At 48.4% G+C, this 16144-nt stretch overlaps 1 protein-coding gene across 18 annotated transcripts in view; it reads left to right on the forward strand.

The window, feature by feature from the left end:
* The first annotated feature begins 5989 nt into the window (after nt 1-5989).
* Nucleotides 5990-16144, forward strand: part of BCL11A (BCL11 transcription factor A) — a 101458-nt gene continuing 91303 nt past the window's right edge. For 7 of the 18 annotated variants that reach the window (XM_050753451.1, XM_050753457.1, XM_050753464.1 and 4 more), the window contains exons 1-2: nt 10036-10116; nt 14701-15030. In XM_050753451.1, the coding sequence (XP_050609408.1) occupies nt 10068-10116; nt 14701-15030 (379 nt within the window). In that variant the 5' untranslated portion in view covers nt 10036-10067. Of the gene's footprint in view, nt 6120-7205; nt 7755-8209; nt 8475-10035; nt 10117-14700; nt 15031-16144 lie in introns of those variants that run through there. The other 11 variants (XM_050753460.1, XM_050753455.1, XM_050753448.1 and 8 more) reach the window with 10 other exon arrangements.

Consider the following 16144-nt stretch of genomic DNA (forward strand, 5'->3'; position numbering starts at 1 on the left):
CATGTTAATTAGAGAAACTGCCACTCCCCACCCTGTCAGCACTACCTTCTCCACCACCATCACCACCAGTATCATCACTGCCACCACCGCCACCCCTATTGCCACCATCATCATCGTTACCACCACCATCCTTGTTTTCCTCATGCACATAATCAGCATCAGTCACATCATCACCCATAAACATTAGTTTCATATTGTGGTGATACACCAGGTTAATAGTACATATTTCAAAACTCTGGTCCACCGCATAATACAAAGTAAATTCTTCATCAATCTGTCAACAATCAAAGTCAAGCAGAGAAATACATGGTGTTTGTGTACAGTCCTTGGGTAGCTCAGGGATGAATGCACCATGCTATTGCCTTCCAAACAAACCAAGCGATGCTGGGAAAGCTATACCTTTTACGAAATAAGATGTGAATACTAACTCTTATTTTTACCACACAGTTGATAGACAGGATTAAGATGATCTGAGGTGCTTTATTTTTCCTTTCTGGTAAGTTCATACTTTTTCATCAGAAGGTAGCACAGAATACATACCTCTGTGTATATGTATGAGGTCGCAACATTCCTTGGCATATAATCTTGATTTTTAAGTTGCTTCTTTCTGTGTGTGTGCCTATATATATGTAGGAACACACACACCCACACATACATACTCCAGGACAAAATAATAAAAACTTATAAAATCGCAAAGAGTACTTGTCCAAATAAAGGACTAACCGCCTATAAAATTTCCTTTTAGACAGTGAAGTCATAGCTAGAAGCTGGCAATAAGACCATCTGAAACTACTAAAAACATTCTGAAATGTTCTGGAGGAGAGAGAGGGAGAGAGAGAGAGAGAAACAGGAGAGAGAGAGAGAGAAATGGGGGGGGGGGCGGGGAGAGAGACAGAGAGAGATCGATCCAAATCCAAAAGCTTCCTCAGCTGAGTTATTCTGCCTTTTATAAAACAACTTCACATCTGGACTGATAACTTGAATTCCACCCAGTGCCATTTAAATAGCCTAAGTTATAAACCTCTTAAACTTGGGGTTTATAATAGAAACACTGACAGACCCTTAACTATAGTGCCTCTATAGTAATGAAAGCACAACTATTTCATTATAGCAGTGTCTGGCAGGGCTGCTATAATTAAGAGTCTGTCAGCGTTTCCATTATAAACCCAAATTTTAAGAGGTTTTTAACTCACATTGTTTTAAATCACATTGGGCTGAAGCTGGCTGTACAAAATGTCAGACCAGATGTGTGTGTGTGTGCATTGCTTTTCTTTTTATTTACGAGAGAGAGGGGGAGAGAGAGAGGCATATAGGTGAAGGTTGTTTTTAAGATTGGGTTTGAAAAACATGTATTAAAAAATTATTCCCTTGCTAAAGGTAAAAGATGCACGGGGTGGGGAAGCATAGAGAATCAAGTTTGGAATACCTTTTATTTTAGATTGTTTTGATTATATATTTTTTTCCTTTAAAAGTAGTCTCATTTGAGAAAGCAGATTTGTACGTATCCAAAAAGGAATGTTAAAAAAAAGAAATCATTTGATAACAGGTTATTGATACTGGCTTATTTGGAAGATATTTGATAACGTATGCTACTGGAGATGATGGAAATATCTTGTATTGTTACTTGTTCAGCTGCTCTGATATTCGAGATAATCTTTTCTGAGCTCACCATCCTTGGTGGGAATCACTTTTATGTTTAAACACACTCTTGGAATAGGGTTGCCTGATCAAAGCCTTATTAGTTTTTGGGGAAAATGAATAGAATTTGGATGGTTATGTTGGTTTCATGTATGTGGTGATAGGATTTATTAATTTCTTATTTATCAAATTATTGTTTATCAAATAAATTTATTAATTTATTATTTTTCAAAGACCATTTATTGAGCATCTACTGTGTGCTGAGTATTGCACTAGGAACTCTCTAGTGCAGTACATTCATTGGACTGGCAGCATTGCCCAGCACCTACGTGTCTTTGATGTCAATATTAGGAAGCTAAACTGAGCATTTGTCATTCAGTAGTGTTCTAACTAGAACTCTTTGTCTCTTCCAAGGGGCCCCTTACTTATGTGGTAAGACTACTGCTCCCTCTTCCCCATACATTGTTGACTTAGCACACAGCAGCCTCGTCTAGAGGCAAGTATAGACTTAGAGTAGATTCAGCACCTACCTTCCTTCCTTCCTTCCTTCCTTCCTTCCTTCCTTCCTTCCTTCCTTCCCTTCTTCCTTCCCTCCTTCTCTCCCTCCCTTCCTTCCTTCTTTCCTTTTCCTTTGGATGGGTTCATTCAGGTATTTGAAGCGCTGACTGCCAGCTAGCTAAAGGCCTAGGAAACCTGGAGAGAAAGATGCCAGACTAATGGTTCTCCCAGGAGCCTCCTTGGGGGAGGTCTGTGCCTTTGTAGAAGGTATAAATACTGTCCTCCAGGGACCTCCCAGCCTCTGGGTCACACTGGGAATAGAGGAGGAAAAAGAGGCTCACCCTCTTCCACAAGCAACTCCCCAACATTTTTATTATTATTTTTTTGAGACAAGTTCTCACTCTGTAACCCAGGCTGGAGTGCAGTGACATGATCTTGGCTCACAGCAACCTCTGTTCCCCAGGTTCAAGCGATTCTTGTGCCTCAGCCTCCCAAGTAGCTGGGACTACAGGCCTGCGCCACCGTGCTCAGCAATTTTTTGTATTTTTAGTAGAGATGGGGTTTCACAATGCTGGCCAGGCTGGTCTTCAACTCCTGACCTCAAGTGATCCTCCTGCCTCAGCTTCCCAAAGTGCTGGGATTACAGGTGTGAGCCACCGCACTCAACCATCCCTAACATTTTAAAATTCATTTTTCCTTTGTCTCAACAGCAGCCTAGCACTCCCATCCTTGAGAACCCAAAATACAAAGCCTATGCCAAGCATAGAATCCAAACCTAAGTTTTATTTATATGAAGATGACTGCCTGTTCTCTATTTTGTGACCTGCTGATTAGGAAAAACAAAACAAAAAATAAAAATAAAATAAAAGAAATAAAAAGAAGAAAAAAGGCTAACGTAAAAATCAAGAAGGGAATGATTGTATTTTTAATCATTCGTTCAGTCATTCACTTATTTATCTTTAAGTCTATGAAGGTGTTTCCCCCTAAAGGCAGACAGCGAATATTTTATTTTAATCTTGTAGTTTCCATCCTGACAGACCTTTTAACCCTTCATCTTCCAGCTCAGCCCGAGTCCCTCGCGCCAGGCGATCCTCAGTCCGAGGCTGGGACTGTATTAAGTCTCCCTCTTCGAGCTGTTTGTTGACCACATTCACGTTCAGAGCCCTGGAGCTAAAAGCACTTTACACCATAAAATAAAAGCACTGTCTTTTTTTCTAAAAGGTTACGTCTGGAGGCCACGCGGCTCATACTTCATACCGAAAACTACTGAAAGGACTATGAAATCCTGTATGATTTACACTCTCTCACTGCATTAGGGTATAGATCTACTCAACTCTAAAAATACGGTGGGTTTCTAACCGACGTGAATATATGTACATTATTTCAGAAAGTCTGTTAGAAAACTTGTCAACACATTATAAAGCATAAACTAGGACTTGGCTATTAAGTACGGAGATCAGAGGCAGAATATATACTGCAGGAAGTCCTGGGGCGTCTCCTCCGCGGGCAAGATAAAAAGGGGGAGGAGGGAAGGGGAGGGGTCGTCTGCTGGCCTGGAGTTTACACGCAGTGTCGTCACCAAAGGTTTGGGAAAGAGCCCACGGAACGTAATTACCCTTTCAATGGGAGCAGCAACAGCTCCACAGCCCCAAACGAAGTTAACTGAACGGCCAGAAAATAATTTTAACGTTGTCATAAATTATGACTTTCTAAAAGCCATTTCTGGAAAGGTAAATATACTTACTGTGTATCCAAGTGTGCGCATTTAAAGTGACCTTTCACCCCCTCTACAAAACCACCTGCATCATTAATCAATACTTATGTAATATTTTAAAATCTCTTAAAACGACACATCTTTCTTTAAACACACATACAAACCCTCCCCTCCCCCACTTTCGGGCGCTTTAGCGAGCATCCAGCAGTGCTGAGGGAGGGGGTGTCGCCATAGAGGAGGGCACCAGGGGCCGAGGAGGGGGGTCAACGACCAGGAGGGATCAAATGCCGACACACAGCCGTGGTTTTCTGGACTGGGTGAAATCTGGCTGGGGGAGGGGCGGAAGCGGAGGGCACTTCCCATTTCACCCTGGGTATATTATGATGGTGAAATTAAATATATGTTAATCGGGGAATAGTCACTGCTTACCTCTCCATTGGCACCCAGGGAAAGCAGCTGCAAAACTGGCTTTTTAACGTATGTTTTAAGATGTGGTTTCGGAAGGAACCCCCGGAATCTGAAACAAGTGCAATAACATAGCAGACCTACTTGTAACTAAGTGCTTAATTTCCTATGATTTTTTTTTAAAAAAGGAAAATCAATAAAATGTTGCCAGTTATTTATTGGAAATAACCACAGATAGCGGCCCTGATAGGGTGCCGTCGTTAGAGCGCACACAATTGTGTAATGAATTGTAATTCAGAAGACTGTTAAATGTGAACCACAGAACCTTTCAGAGGTAATAAAGTCATTACTTTTTACACTATAGCCAACCCCGAAAAGCTTTATACACACCATTATATATAAACCACACACACATATATATATATATTTCCACAACACTCACTCGCTCATTTCTATATCTTCGTCATAGATGGATTTTTATGGATGGGTGGGAACAATATTCAAATCTGAAAAGCCTGGTTCTGAAAGAATCTGGCTCACTATTGTTACCTGAAGGGGCTTTTCTTTTATTTATTTATTTTTCAAAGGCCTCCCAGTTGCACTTTCTTCTTCCCTCTCTTCACCTTCCCTCCAATTGTCCCCCACTTCGTCTTCCCCCGCCACCCCCCAAGAAGACATTCTTTTGGTGACTCCAAGGCTGGTTTAACAAGACAAAAAACAGACTGTGATGGAATAGAGATGCTGACCTGCTCTGAAGAACTCAGTGAAAAGGGGAAATGGTGTCACACACAAGCTACAGAGCTTAAGTTCTAGTGAATCTTCCCGCTTCTTAAACAGAATTTGAGGTCTCACCGCCCCCCGCAAACTGGAGGGAAACAACAACAAACAACAAACCACATTGAGACAATCCCAGTCCAGCCCACATCACTCTCAATGTTGAGCATCAAAACCTCCTTTTCTTCCTTAGAGGGGTCCGAAGCTCCACCGAGCTAGGCAGGCCAGTCATTTTCTAACACAGTAGACTTGAAACTTTACTAAGACGACACAGGAATAAACAGCCGCTTGCCGGTAGGGTTGCGGGATGGGTGAGCGCGCGCAAGCCGGGGACCCTCGCTTAAAACAATAAAGCCCCCCACCGGGTGGGTGAGTTTCCGGAAACGACACCCCTTAGACTGAAGAGGGGGATGAGAAGACGGGGGTTGTGGAACCGCTCCGAGGAGAGGGAAGGAGGGCTCCTCGCTCTGTAGACACACTCACACATATCCACCTGCAGCTCAGGGTCTCGCGGGCCGTGGCGACCCGCCTCCACCCTGCACCCTCCGCACCTCCCTTGGACCTGAGTTCATTCTCCTCTCCCCCCAGCCCCTTCCGGATTTGGAATCGGACCGCGATCTCCCCGGCGGCGGCGGCGGCGGCTGCAGAGTGGTGCTGGCAGGCAGGGAGGCTGGGAGGCGGGAGGCGCCGGGGGACTTTACAGGCACGTTTCTGAATAAACTTTCCAATCGCAGGGGGTGCTGTTGCTGTACATTTTACGTAAAACTGAAAGTATCCCACGCCAGAGTGAAGCCCGCTTTTTGACAGCGGCAGCACGCGCGTGTGTGTGCGTGTGTGCATTAAAGAGACAGGGTTTTATTTCCAACAGGTCTTCCCTAATTTCCAGGGAACGTCTGCAGAAAGGCGAGAGGGGGCTGCTGGCTCCCGGGTGTGCGCCTTGGCGGGCGGCGCCTGGGGAGCGCGGCGCTGACCCGGGGCGGTCATCTCACCACCGTAGCCTCCCCGCTGCTGCTGCGAGCCTGTCGCTCTCTCTCCATTCCCCATTTTCTTTTTCCCTGGGTAACAGCACAGGAACAGTTGTGCTCTGCCCGTAAGAAACATTTTCTTTCCATCCCTCTGTGCTTTTGCAGTTGCTCTGGAGTGGGAGGGGGTGTGTCCCTCCCAGGGACCCGGCTCGGGGACCTCCCGCGGCGCCGGGAGCACATTCCCAGGGACTGGGACTCCCGGGACTGCCCGCGCTTTGTCCTCGGCCGCTCAGAGAGGTGGACGCCTCGGCGCCTCTCTCGCCCAGGCCCCCGGCGCTCCCCTCCGGGGGCCAGACTCTGGCTCCTCGTTCTTTATTCCTCGTGCTCTCTTTCCGCGACCCTTAGGAGCCGGGGACTCGGCACTTCCAGTTGCATTCAGACCCAGTCGCTTGGCGGGGCGCTCAGATCCCAGATCTCTGGCTCGGCCTTGGGGGCGCCCTCGGGCCCTGGCCTGCGCCGCCTCCCTCTCCCTGGTCCCCTCTTTCCAGGCCGCCCGGGCTCCTGGAGACTCGGGCGCTGCCCTTCCGGACCTGCAACCCTCCAAACTTGGGCTAGATTCCGCGTTGCCGTGCGCTCCCTCCCGTCTCCCCTCGCCCGCTGCGGAGCTGTAACTTGGAGGCTCAGCTCTCAACTTCGGGTGATTTTTCTTTGCTGTCCTCTCCTCGGGCAAAGTTTCCCGAGCGCAGCCGCGGGCTCGGGGCTTTTACTTCGGCCCCTGGCGTCCGCACGCGGGGAGCAAGCGCGGCGGCGGCGGGGAGGGGAAGTGGGTGTGCGTACGGAGGAGGGTGTCCGGGAGCAACTCTACCTGGCTTCCCTCCGCCCGCGCTTCCCCAGCCCGGGGCTGCAGCCTCCCGGTGCACTCTCGCTCTATTTTTTCCTTTTTTGAATAATCTTTCATTTTAGGGCCCGCGTGTGTGGGGGGGAGCAGGGCGCACGTCTTGCTCCCCCCCACCCTTTCCTCCCACCCCTGCCACCCCTTTCTTCTCTCCCGGCCACGCCACCGCCGCGGCGCTCGCTGCGGCCACTGGTGAGCCTGCGGCCCCAGCGCCCCCTCCCCTCGGCCCGCCCCTCCCCCGGGGGCCGCGTCTGGCGTCCGCGGAGCCCCCCGCCCCGCACCTCCCCCGCCCCGCACTGGCCATTGGCTTGTCCTGGTCTCTTTTTCATGTCCAGCCCCTGATGTGTGTCCATTGGTGTGAGCTTCCCCTTCCCTCCTCCCCTTCTCTCCTGCTCGCCCTGCCCATGTTTTGTGTGTCTCTGTCCATCCAGACTCCTGACGTTCAAGTTCGCAGGGACGTCACGTCCGCACTTGAACTTGCAGCTCAGGGGGGCTTTTGCCATTTTTTTCATCTCTCTCTCTCTCTCTTCCTCTATCTCTCTTCTCTCTCTCTCTCTCTCTCTCCCTTTTTTTTTTTTTTTTTTTTTTTTGCTTAAAAAAAAAGCCATGACGGCTCTCCCACAATTCATCTTCCCTGCGCCATCTTTGTATTATTTCTAATTTATTTTGGATGTCAAAAGGCACTGATGAAGATATTTTCTCTGGAGTCTCCTTCTTTCTAACCCGGCTCTCCCGATGTGAACCGAGCCGTCGTCCGCCCGCCGCCGCCGCCGCCGCCGCCGCCGCCGCCCGCCCGCCCCGCAGCCCACCATGTCTCGCCGCAAGCAAGGCAAACCCCAGCACTTAAGCAAACGGGAATTCTCGCGTAAGTAACCCAATAATAGTAATAATAATTATTAATAATCACGAGAGCGCGCAGGACTAGAAGCAAAAGCGAGGGGGAGAGAGGGGTGTGTGCATGCATTTTTAAATTTTTCACGAGAAAAACCTCCGAGAGTCGAGGTAAAAGAGATTAAAGGGGGAAAAACCCTCATCCCATCTCGAACCATTGCCGTGTATGCACTTTTGAGACAGTACGCACCTTTTAATTTTATTTAATTTTACAAAAATTTGACTCCTCCTCTTTCCTCCTTTCCGCTGCTTTATTTCTCTTTTCGAAAAGGAATGCAATGATTCCACCGCCCCCCCTCCCAGTTTTGCAAAATAATGAACAATGCTAAGGATGCGAACAACTCACATGCAAACCTGGGGGTGGGAGCTGGTGGGGAAAGGGAGGTTGCTTCCCACTCACCCTAAGAAATTGGCGGGGGGGGGGGGGGAAGTGAGTGAGTACAAGTCTAAAAAACGATTCCCGGGGAGAAAAGAGGTGAGACTGGCCTTTGGACACCAGCGCGCTCACGGTCAAGTGTGCAGCGTGAGGAAAGTAGTCATCCCCACAATAGTGAGAAAGTGGGACTGTGGAAAGGGGCCCCCGGCGCTCCTGAGTCCGCCGAGTCGGGAGAGGGGCCGCGGCGGCGGGGAGAGCCGTGGGACCGGGAAGGACAGGAGACGCGGCCGGCACTGCCGCCTTTTGTTCCGGCCCGAGGTGGGTGTTTGTCCCGCTGCCTTTTGTGCCGGCTCCTCGCGCTTGCCCTCCCGCGCCGCCGCCGCCGCCGCCGCCGCCGCCGCCGAAGGGCAGGAGCCAGGGCCGGGGGAGGAGGCGGCCGGGGGCACGCGGGAGAGGGAGGGAGGGAGCCGGGACTGCTGCCGCCTAGGTTGCCGCTGCCCTCCCCTCCCGACCGAACCTCAGAGGCAGCAAGGAGAAGACTGGCACATAAACAAACAAATACATAAAAATAAAATAAATAAAACAAGGCAAGAGAATGTACAATTTCTTGCCCCCAAATCGAAGCCAAACGCTCTGCCAACCCTTTTCTGTGACGGCCTTCTCTTTGACTCCCCCACCAGCCCCCCTGCAAAAATCTCACAATCTCTAATCCAGAAAAAAATTTACAATCACCCTGTTCCCCAAAACCCCTTCAGTTGCAAACTTAGGGCGCCGGCGGCACGGAGAGGGAGAGAGGAACTCCCTCCTCTTACTATTTTTTGGAAGATTTTCAAAAAAAGTGGAAGTGGATTTTGATTGGGAAAAATCTCGTGTCTGAATGTTTACAAGCACCGCGTGTGCGGGAGCCTCCTGCCAACAAACAGACAGAGGACCGAGCGCGGCGCGGCAGCCCCGGAGCAGGCGGCGGCGGCGGCCTGGCCTTGCCCGGGCCTTGCCCCACCTCGCCGCGCCCCAGCCCAGCCCCGGATCGCCCACCCGGTGCCCGCCGCCCACCCGCCAGGCACGGCGGCAGGCCACGCAGTGACTCCGCGCTAGCCTGGCCCGCGGTCCTGGTCCGCCCCCAGCACAATGCCCAGACCTCTTCTCGACCTCCCAGACTGCGAAATCGGCTGGGTGAAACTCGGCTTTGCAAAGCATTTTTATTTTGCAAAGCAACTGTAAAAGCGTGTTCTGCGCCTCCCCTCCCCTCTGCCCTGGGTACTCTCTCAGACGTCTCTTGTCCACAGCTCGGGACCGCGAGGAGGTCACCACGTGCTTTCCCTGCCCACCCCCCACCCTGCCCGGTCTGGCCACGAGTCCCCCTGCTCCCCGAGCACGGCCAGGCCAGGTGGCGGGGTTGCCGGGAAAGGGCAGGGCAGAAGTGTGTTTGAGTATGCATTTTGAGAGTGCTGGATCCTGGGACCCCGAGCACTTCACCCTTTGGGGCTTGCCCTCTTCCCCAGGCCTGGCTCGGTCTGAGGTTCTTGTGAGTCTATATAAGAGGTGGTGGTGTTGGCTGTCTCCCGCTGACTGCGCCTGAAAGGCGGGCGGTGGGCACTTAGGAAAGTTTGGCAGCAAGGGAAAGAAAGGCGTGAGGGCCCACATTCCCCCCCTACCCAATTTATGATTCTTACTTTGAATTTTTGATGCAGTTTTAAAGGACCACCTATACTTGGTTCTGTGTTTTTTTTTTAAAAGGGGTGGTGGTGGGGGGTGCGCACAGGGAATTGAATTTTTCACTGGGCCCTGGAACTTGTCACACACTTCGGAAGCTCCCCCGCCCCGGCACGTTGCGGGGCCCTCCCTCTCCCCACCCCCTCGCATCCCTCCCTCGCCGCTCTCCCCCGCCCCCCACTCCCCCGGCCGCGCCGGATGCGGATCAGACGCGGCGCGCGGCGGTGTGAAGTTACAGCCCGGCCAGGTACCGGCGGGAAGGAAGGGCAGTGTTCGCAGGACTCGGGAAAGTCAGGCCCTTCTTCGGAAGGATGCAGTGGGGGCTCAAAGGACAGACTGGGGCGCGCAGTCCGGGCTGCTCCCTCGTACCCCTCTCCCTCTTGGGTCCATCTTGGGACACTCTAGGCAGGGAGGGTTAGTTCCCCTTCCTCCTGTCCCAGGGTTAAAGGGCCAGTTTGGGAGGGGATGAGGGGGCTACTTTCTCTCCTCATTTTCTGGGTGCGCAGAGGGGGCAGGAGCCATCCCGGTCCTCAGGACCACCCCCCCGCCCCCCGCCTTTGCTCTGTGGGCTGAATGAGCCATTCGGTCGCTAGGAGGCAGAACAAGATCAAGAAAGCTCAGCGAACTTGAACCTGTACCAGAGCCTCCCCCACCTCCTGCCCGGCGATTCTCGTCCGGGGAGGAACAAGCTTTGCGAGGGTGGGGGTGGGGGGAACGAACGGTTAGGCAGAATTCCCTTTCTCTCCCCCATCACCTCGTATGTCTTTGTTCTTCATTTTGACTTTAAAAATGCTTCTGGCAGGGGCCGCGGAGAAGCGACCGGGCGCGCGGCCGACACCCCCGTGCGCGAGCTGAGACCAGCGCGCGCCGGGCTTGGAGCGGGGTGCAGTTTTTGCTTTCTTTCGCGGCCGGCATTTTTGGTAGGGAGGAACCGGGAGTGCGCGCTCTAGGGCTTCGGGGCATGGCCAAAGAGGGAGATATGGCAAGTTTGCACTTGGTCTCCAGGCTCACTTCTTCCATCCCCTCACCCCCATGGAAAGCACAGACCTCGGTGGCCTCGGCTGGCTTGCTCGGCGGCTCTGCAGCCCGGCACCCCCCTCCCCGCCTCCCGTGGCTCTCGCCTCGGAGCTCGGAATCACAATAGTAATAGTTATCATCATAATGATGCAGGCAAGCAGCGTCATTAATAATGAATAACCGCAGCCACCTCTGCGCGCACACCCAGTGCTCAGAATTGCGGGGGAAACGCATTTGCAGAGATCCCCCAAAGTAAAAAGTGTAAGCTTGTGGACACAGAATGAATTTCAGGACCCGCACTTGAGGTGTGTGCGGAGATACTGAGACTGCACCAGGTTAACCAGCCGGTTTTTCCAAACCTCACTTCCTTTTTCACCAACTGGCGGGCCCAGGGAACCGTCACCCCGCGGCCGAGCTGGACGGGCATGGAGGCAGCAGTCAGGGCCCCTGGCTGCCCTCTGCCGCCGGGCCCCCGGGCCGCCGGGCCCCAAGACCCCGCGGTCGCTGCTGCACGTGTTCGCAGCAAGCGCGGCGGGAGCCTGCAGCCAGCACGCTGCTCGCTTTGTGCCTTAGAGTCCCCGCGCCCAACTTCACTTTCTGCACGGTCCACCCCTGCCGGGCCCCCTGCCCCGGGCCCGTAGCCCCCGGCTTTGCTTTTGTTTCTTTGCTTTTCCTCTCTGAATTTCAGCCTCCTTTTGCTTCTTTACCCTGTTAAGACAATCAAGGGGAAGGACTTGGAAAGCAAACTTGAAGACACATCTCCCTTTCCCCCTCCCCCTCCGCTCCTCGGCAGCTCTCGTTTCCCTCGCTCCTTACCAACATTTCTTATAAGGGTTATTTTTTTTTCGTTATATTTATTCTTTTGCAACTACACAGAGAGGAAAGAGATCTCAGTCTGCCACCGAGAGACATTGAGACGTTCCAGGCTGTCTTGCTGTTTGAACGTAGAAGCATTTTATTTTCTATTTCTTCCTCCCCTCGTAGAAAGAATTCGCGGCTAATTATTATGATTATTTGCTCACTCCCTTCCACTTCAATCGAGGACTCCCTGCTTTGTAGCCGGAGTTTAGGCCGGAGCTTAGAAACGTTGGTATTATTGGGGCGAAGGAGGATGGAGTTGAATTGAGGGAGGGGGTAAAATGGCTGAGGTTAGGAAGGTTTTTAGGGAAAGGGGAATTTGCATTAAAATGCAGAGAAATTATCAGATGCCCAGAAAGGAAATGTTGATTGCCACTGAGAAAAGATGTCAATGCAAATCAGTAGACTACACTATGAGAATTGTGTTTTCATATTTTCTTTGTGTCCCACTTTGTCTGATTTTTAATAATATAGCAGCAATATTAAAACACGGTTTGGTATTTCTCTGAACATCACTAGCCAAATGTTTTGCAAGGAGACCGATGTTAAACGTATTTCATACATCAGGATATAATTCTTGTTAATTAGCAATAATTTACGTTAAGAGCATAGAAAATGTTGAGGTTACAGGTTTTATATCTGTACATTTGATCATCTTGTTATTTTCAAGAACTTTGCCTCCTATAAAATTAATTAGGTGAAATGTGGAGGTGTAATCAGCAACCTCTGAATTACCACTTCATTTCCCGGTTTTGATTGTAAATCAGTTCAGTCACTACATTTAGAAGACTTTAACCAAGTCTGTTTTGAACCACATTACTTTTAACTATTTGATACCTAGGAGAATATTTCCTTTTGCACCTAAATAATATTCCCACTTTTAGAAATGTGTCAGGCCTTGGGAAAAAAAAAAAAAAAGAATCTTAACGGTGGAATTAAAAAAATTTTTTTTTGCAAAGGTTCTGTGTACTACTAACTTTGATAAAATAAAATATTTTCCTGAGTCTTCCTTCAGTCTGAAACCTCAGAACTTGCAGCTAATGCTAAACAAAAAAGCCACATTTATCAATGTGTACTTAAAATCCTTAATTCAGACAACAGAAATATTTTGAGAATGAGTTCCCTATTCCTCACTTGGTCAAAATGGAAGCAAATGTAAGAGAAGAATGACATAAAGGCACAATGCAGAAGCACTTCCGTTTGTCTTCTTTTATTTGAAAAGTATGCATATGTATTCTGTATTTATCTTTTGGCCAGTATGTTGGGCAAATAAACATAAATGCTTACTTTACTGTCTTTATTAGCAGGAATATAACCTTCATATTCCTGTGGTGACCTTATGTTAAATTAGGAGGAGTACCAGAGGCTAGAAATTATGAGATGTCCTACTTGAGCACAGGTGCAGCTAGGCAGGGCTCTCTCAATATTATTTCACCTAGCACATCTGGGAGTTACTCCAGATCTTCCCCCTCAATATTCAGCCTGGGTAGGGTTGAAATAAATTTAACCTGAGTTCACTGGATTTTTGCACTTTATCAAAATCTGTTCCAATATTCTACACTCAAATTAAAATCTATTTTTTGATTCTCTGTGGCTTTAAGTTCATTAAATGTGAAATTGGCAGCTTGCTAAAGAAGGTCAGACTGATTAACTGTTTAAGACTTGTACATTTTCTGCTTCAGTTTTATTAACTGGCAGCATCCTGGATGTGTTTTGTATTTTGTGATTTTTTTTTCTTTTGATAGAGCAAGCATAAGATTTCATAAGCAGAGACTTACCAACTCTCTTTTCCCCTTTGGAAGGTTAAAAAATGATAGAAGCTGGTAAAGTAGATGCTGGAGTATTTTAATACAAAGTTAAAAAAAAAAAGCCAACAGGAAAAAAAGACATGGCTACCTTGTTATACCATCCGCTGGTGATTATGTGTGCAGAAATAGTCACATAATGAAGCATTTTGGAGCTCATTCAGAAAATTAGTCAACTTTGACAACATTAGGTGAAGTATTTCAAGTCTAAAGAAAGGACTTCTCAGCCTTGCTCTGAAATGTGGTGTTTGCTTGACCATTCTGATTTTTATGTCCTGGATGCCACCAAGTACAAACATATTTAGAATATTTTAGGCATTCCGTTTCTCAGAATAAAAAAAAAAAAAGACTAATTGGCTTATTTTCTTAAGTACTCAAAAGTATCCCATTTAGCTAATGTGTCTGAGAAGTATTGCCAGTGAATTTGGTATTTCTTTGATTTTGTGGCACTGCTGAGAGTGAAAGCAGAAAGGTTTTTGGCAGTGTGAATTATGCTGCGACATGATTATTATTTAGATCCGTTTCATAGGTGCATGCAGTCGTTTTCTTATTACGGCAGTGTAAATGTGGCACATTTTTCGTGTGACATAGCTTTCTAATTTATGAAGCCATGTCTGTTTACTTAGGAGTATATACATTCACACACAAAGGGTGTGTGTGTTTATTCACCTCTCCTTTCATTCTTTGGCACAATGGACAACTTAGTGTATAGGAAAAAAGAAACAAATTTGGTTTCTCTCCACTTTTTTTTTTAACCAGTTTTTCTTGTAGTTATTATTTAAACTTCCTTTATGTTCCCTGTGTTAACTATCTAAGTAGCATTCTTTCTAAACTTACAAACCAGACACATTTGTTGCTGTGTGTGTGTGTGCATGTGTATATGTGTGTGTGTGTGTGTTCTCTGGAGTTATGCAAGGAAGACTGTTTTCTATACATATATGATGATTTGCCTCATTGATAAATTTGCTCTCTGGTTGATAACCTTCACATCCTTGTACATCTTGTATACTCACATTTTCTGGGTATTACATAGAGAAGCCTAGAAACACTTTACATGATGTGGTAGGATGGCATGGGGTTGAGATGTGCTTTTCCCCCTTTCTCTCCTCTCTGGCACTCTAATAATTGTGCTTTTGTTTCTCCAACCACAGCCGAACCTCTTGAAGCCATTCTTACAGATGATGAACCAGACCACGGCCCGTTGGGAGCTCCAGAAGGGGATCATGACCTCCTCACCTGTGGGCAGTGCCAGATGAACTTCCCGTTGGGGGACATTCTTATTTTTATCGAGCACAAACGGAAACAATGCAATGGCAGCCTCTGCTTAGAAAAAGCTGTGGATAAGCCACCTTCCCCTTCACCAATCGAGATGAAAAAAGCATCCAATCCCGTGGAGGTTGGCATCCAGGTCACGCCAGAGGATGACGATTGTTTATCAACGTCATCTAGAGGAATTTGCCCCAAACAGGAACACATAGCAGGTAAATGAGAAGCAAGGAGAAAAGCTGTTTGCATGTTTTCTTTTCATTTTCAGAGGTGCTGTAGCCAAGCAGTAAGGAGTGGTAAAGTGCTTTCTCTATTTCTCCATGTGACTGTCCATGACAGCCCTGTAATGTTAAAATAATCATTTCTGTTGCTTACGTCCAGAACACAGAAAAATAAATATTTTCCACCTAACTGAATCAGATGTAGGCAGGACAGGTACACACACCAGACACCCTCTCTCTGGATCTGTCGATTTTGGATTTCTTTTCTTCCCCATCCCCACCTTCTCATTTCGAAGTATTGAACTTTACTACACCTAGTCCAGTTCCATTGTCCATTTCCAGACTTGGTGACATGTCAGAGGCAAAGTGGCCATATAGGCATTTGCAGTTCAGCTAACGACTTGTTTGACTCAGAACATCTGGCCAGGCCTCCTTAGGGGTTCAGCTCGTTCTCAAGGCTTCCCTGAAGTAGACTAGGCTGGCAGGGTAGTTGGAGGAGGTGGAAAGAGTTAACTGAGCTTCAGGGCTAGCCTTGGATCCATATTGGCTGTCAGCCCGGATGGGGCTGTAATTAAACACAGCCCCGTGGTGGGATGACACCATGACCTTGACTTTAAGATGCCATTTTCGACTGGCCAGGCCAGAGTAGAGAGGGCAGTTGCTGAAGCACACAGACATGCTTACTCGAAAAGTTTAAGGGCATGTTGGAAATTTCAAAAGGTTGGTTTGACAGGAACGGCTGCTCCCTGCAGCCTGCCTCCTCAGCTAAATGATAAATGCTTCTCTGTGCTCTCTCTTGTCTCTGATGTGGTTTTGACAGATGTATCTTGATTTTGTTTGTGGTTTACACAGCCACATGTCACCCTTACAAATGTCCAGTCCCGACTCCACTGTTTCTGCTACAACACAATGTAAAAATTTTCTTGGAAAAATCCACACGCATATTCAACAGCCCTCCCTCCTTCGGTTAATTTTAGCAGGGAGGTAGCTAGGTGTGTGGGTTTCTCGGCAGCTCAAGGGAAAAGGAATTAAAGGCTAGCAGTGGGACTTAAATTCCCTGCTCTAAGTGATAAACAGCAACGCTATATAGTGACCCTCAAAACATTTT

The sequence above is a fragment of the Macaca thibetana genome, chromosome 13, assembly GCF_024542745.1.
Source record: "Macaca thibetana thibetana isolate TM-01 chromosome 13, ASM2454274v1, whole genome shotgun sequence".
Classification (NCBI taxonomy): Eukaryota; Metazoa; Chordata; class Mammalia; order Primates; family Cercopithecidae; genus Macaca; species Macaca thibetana.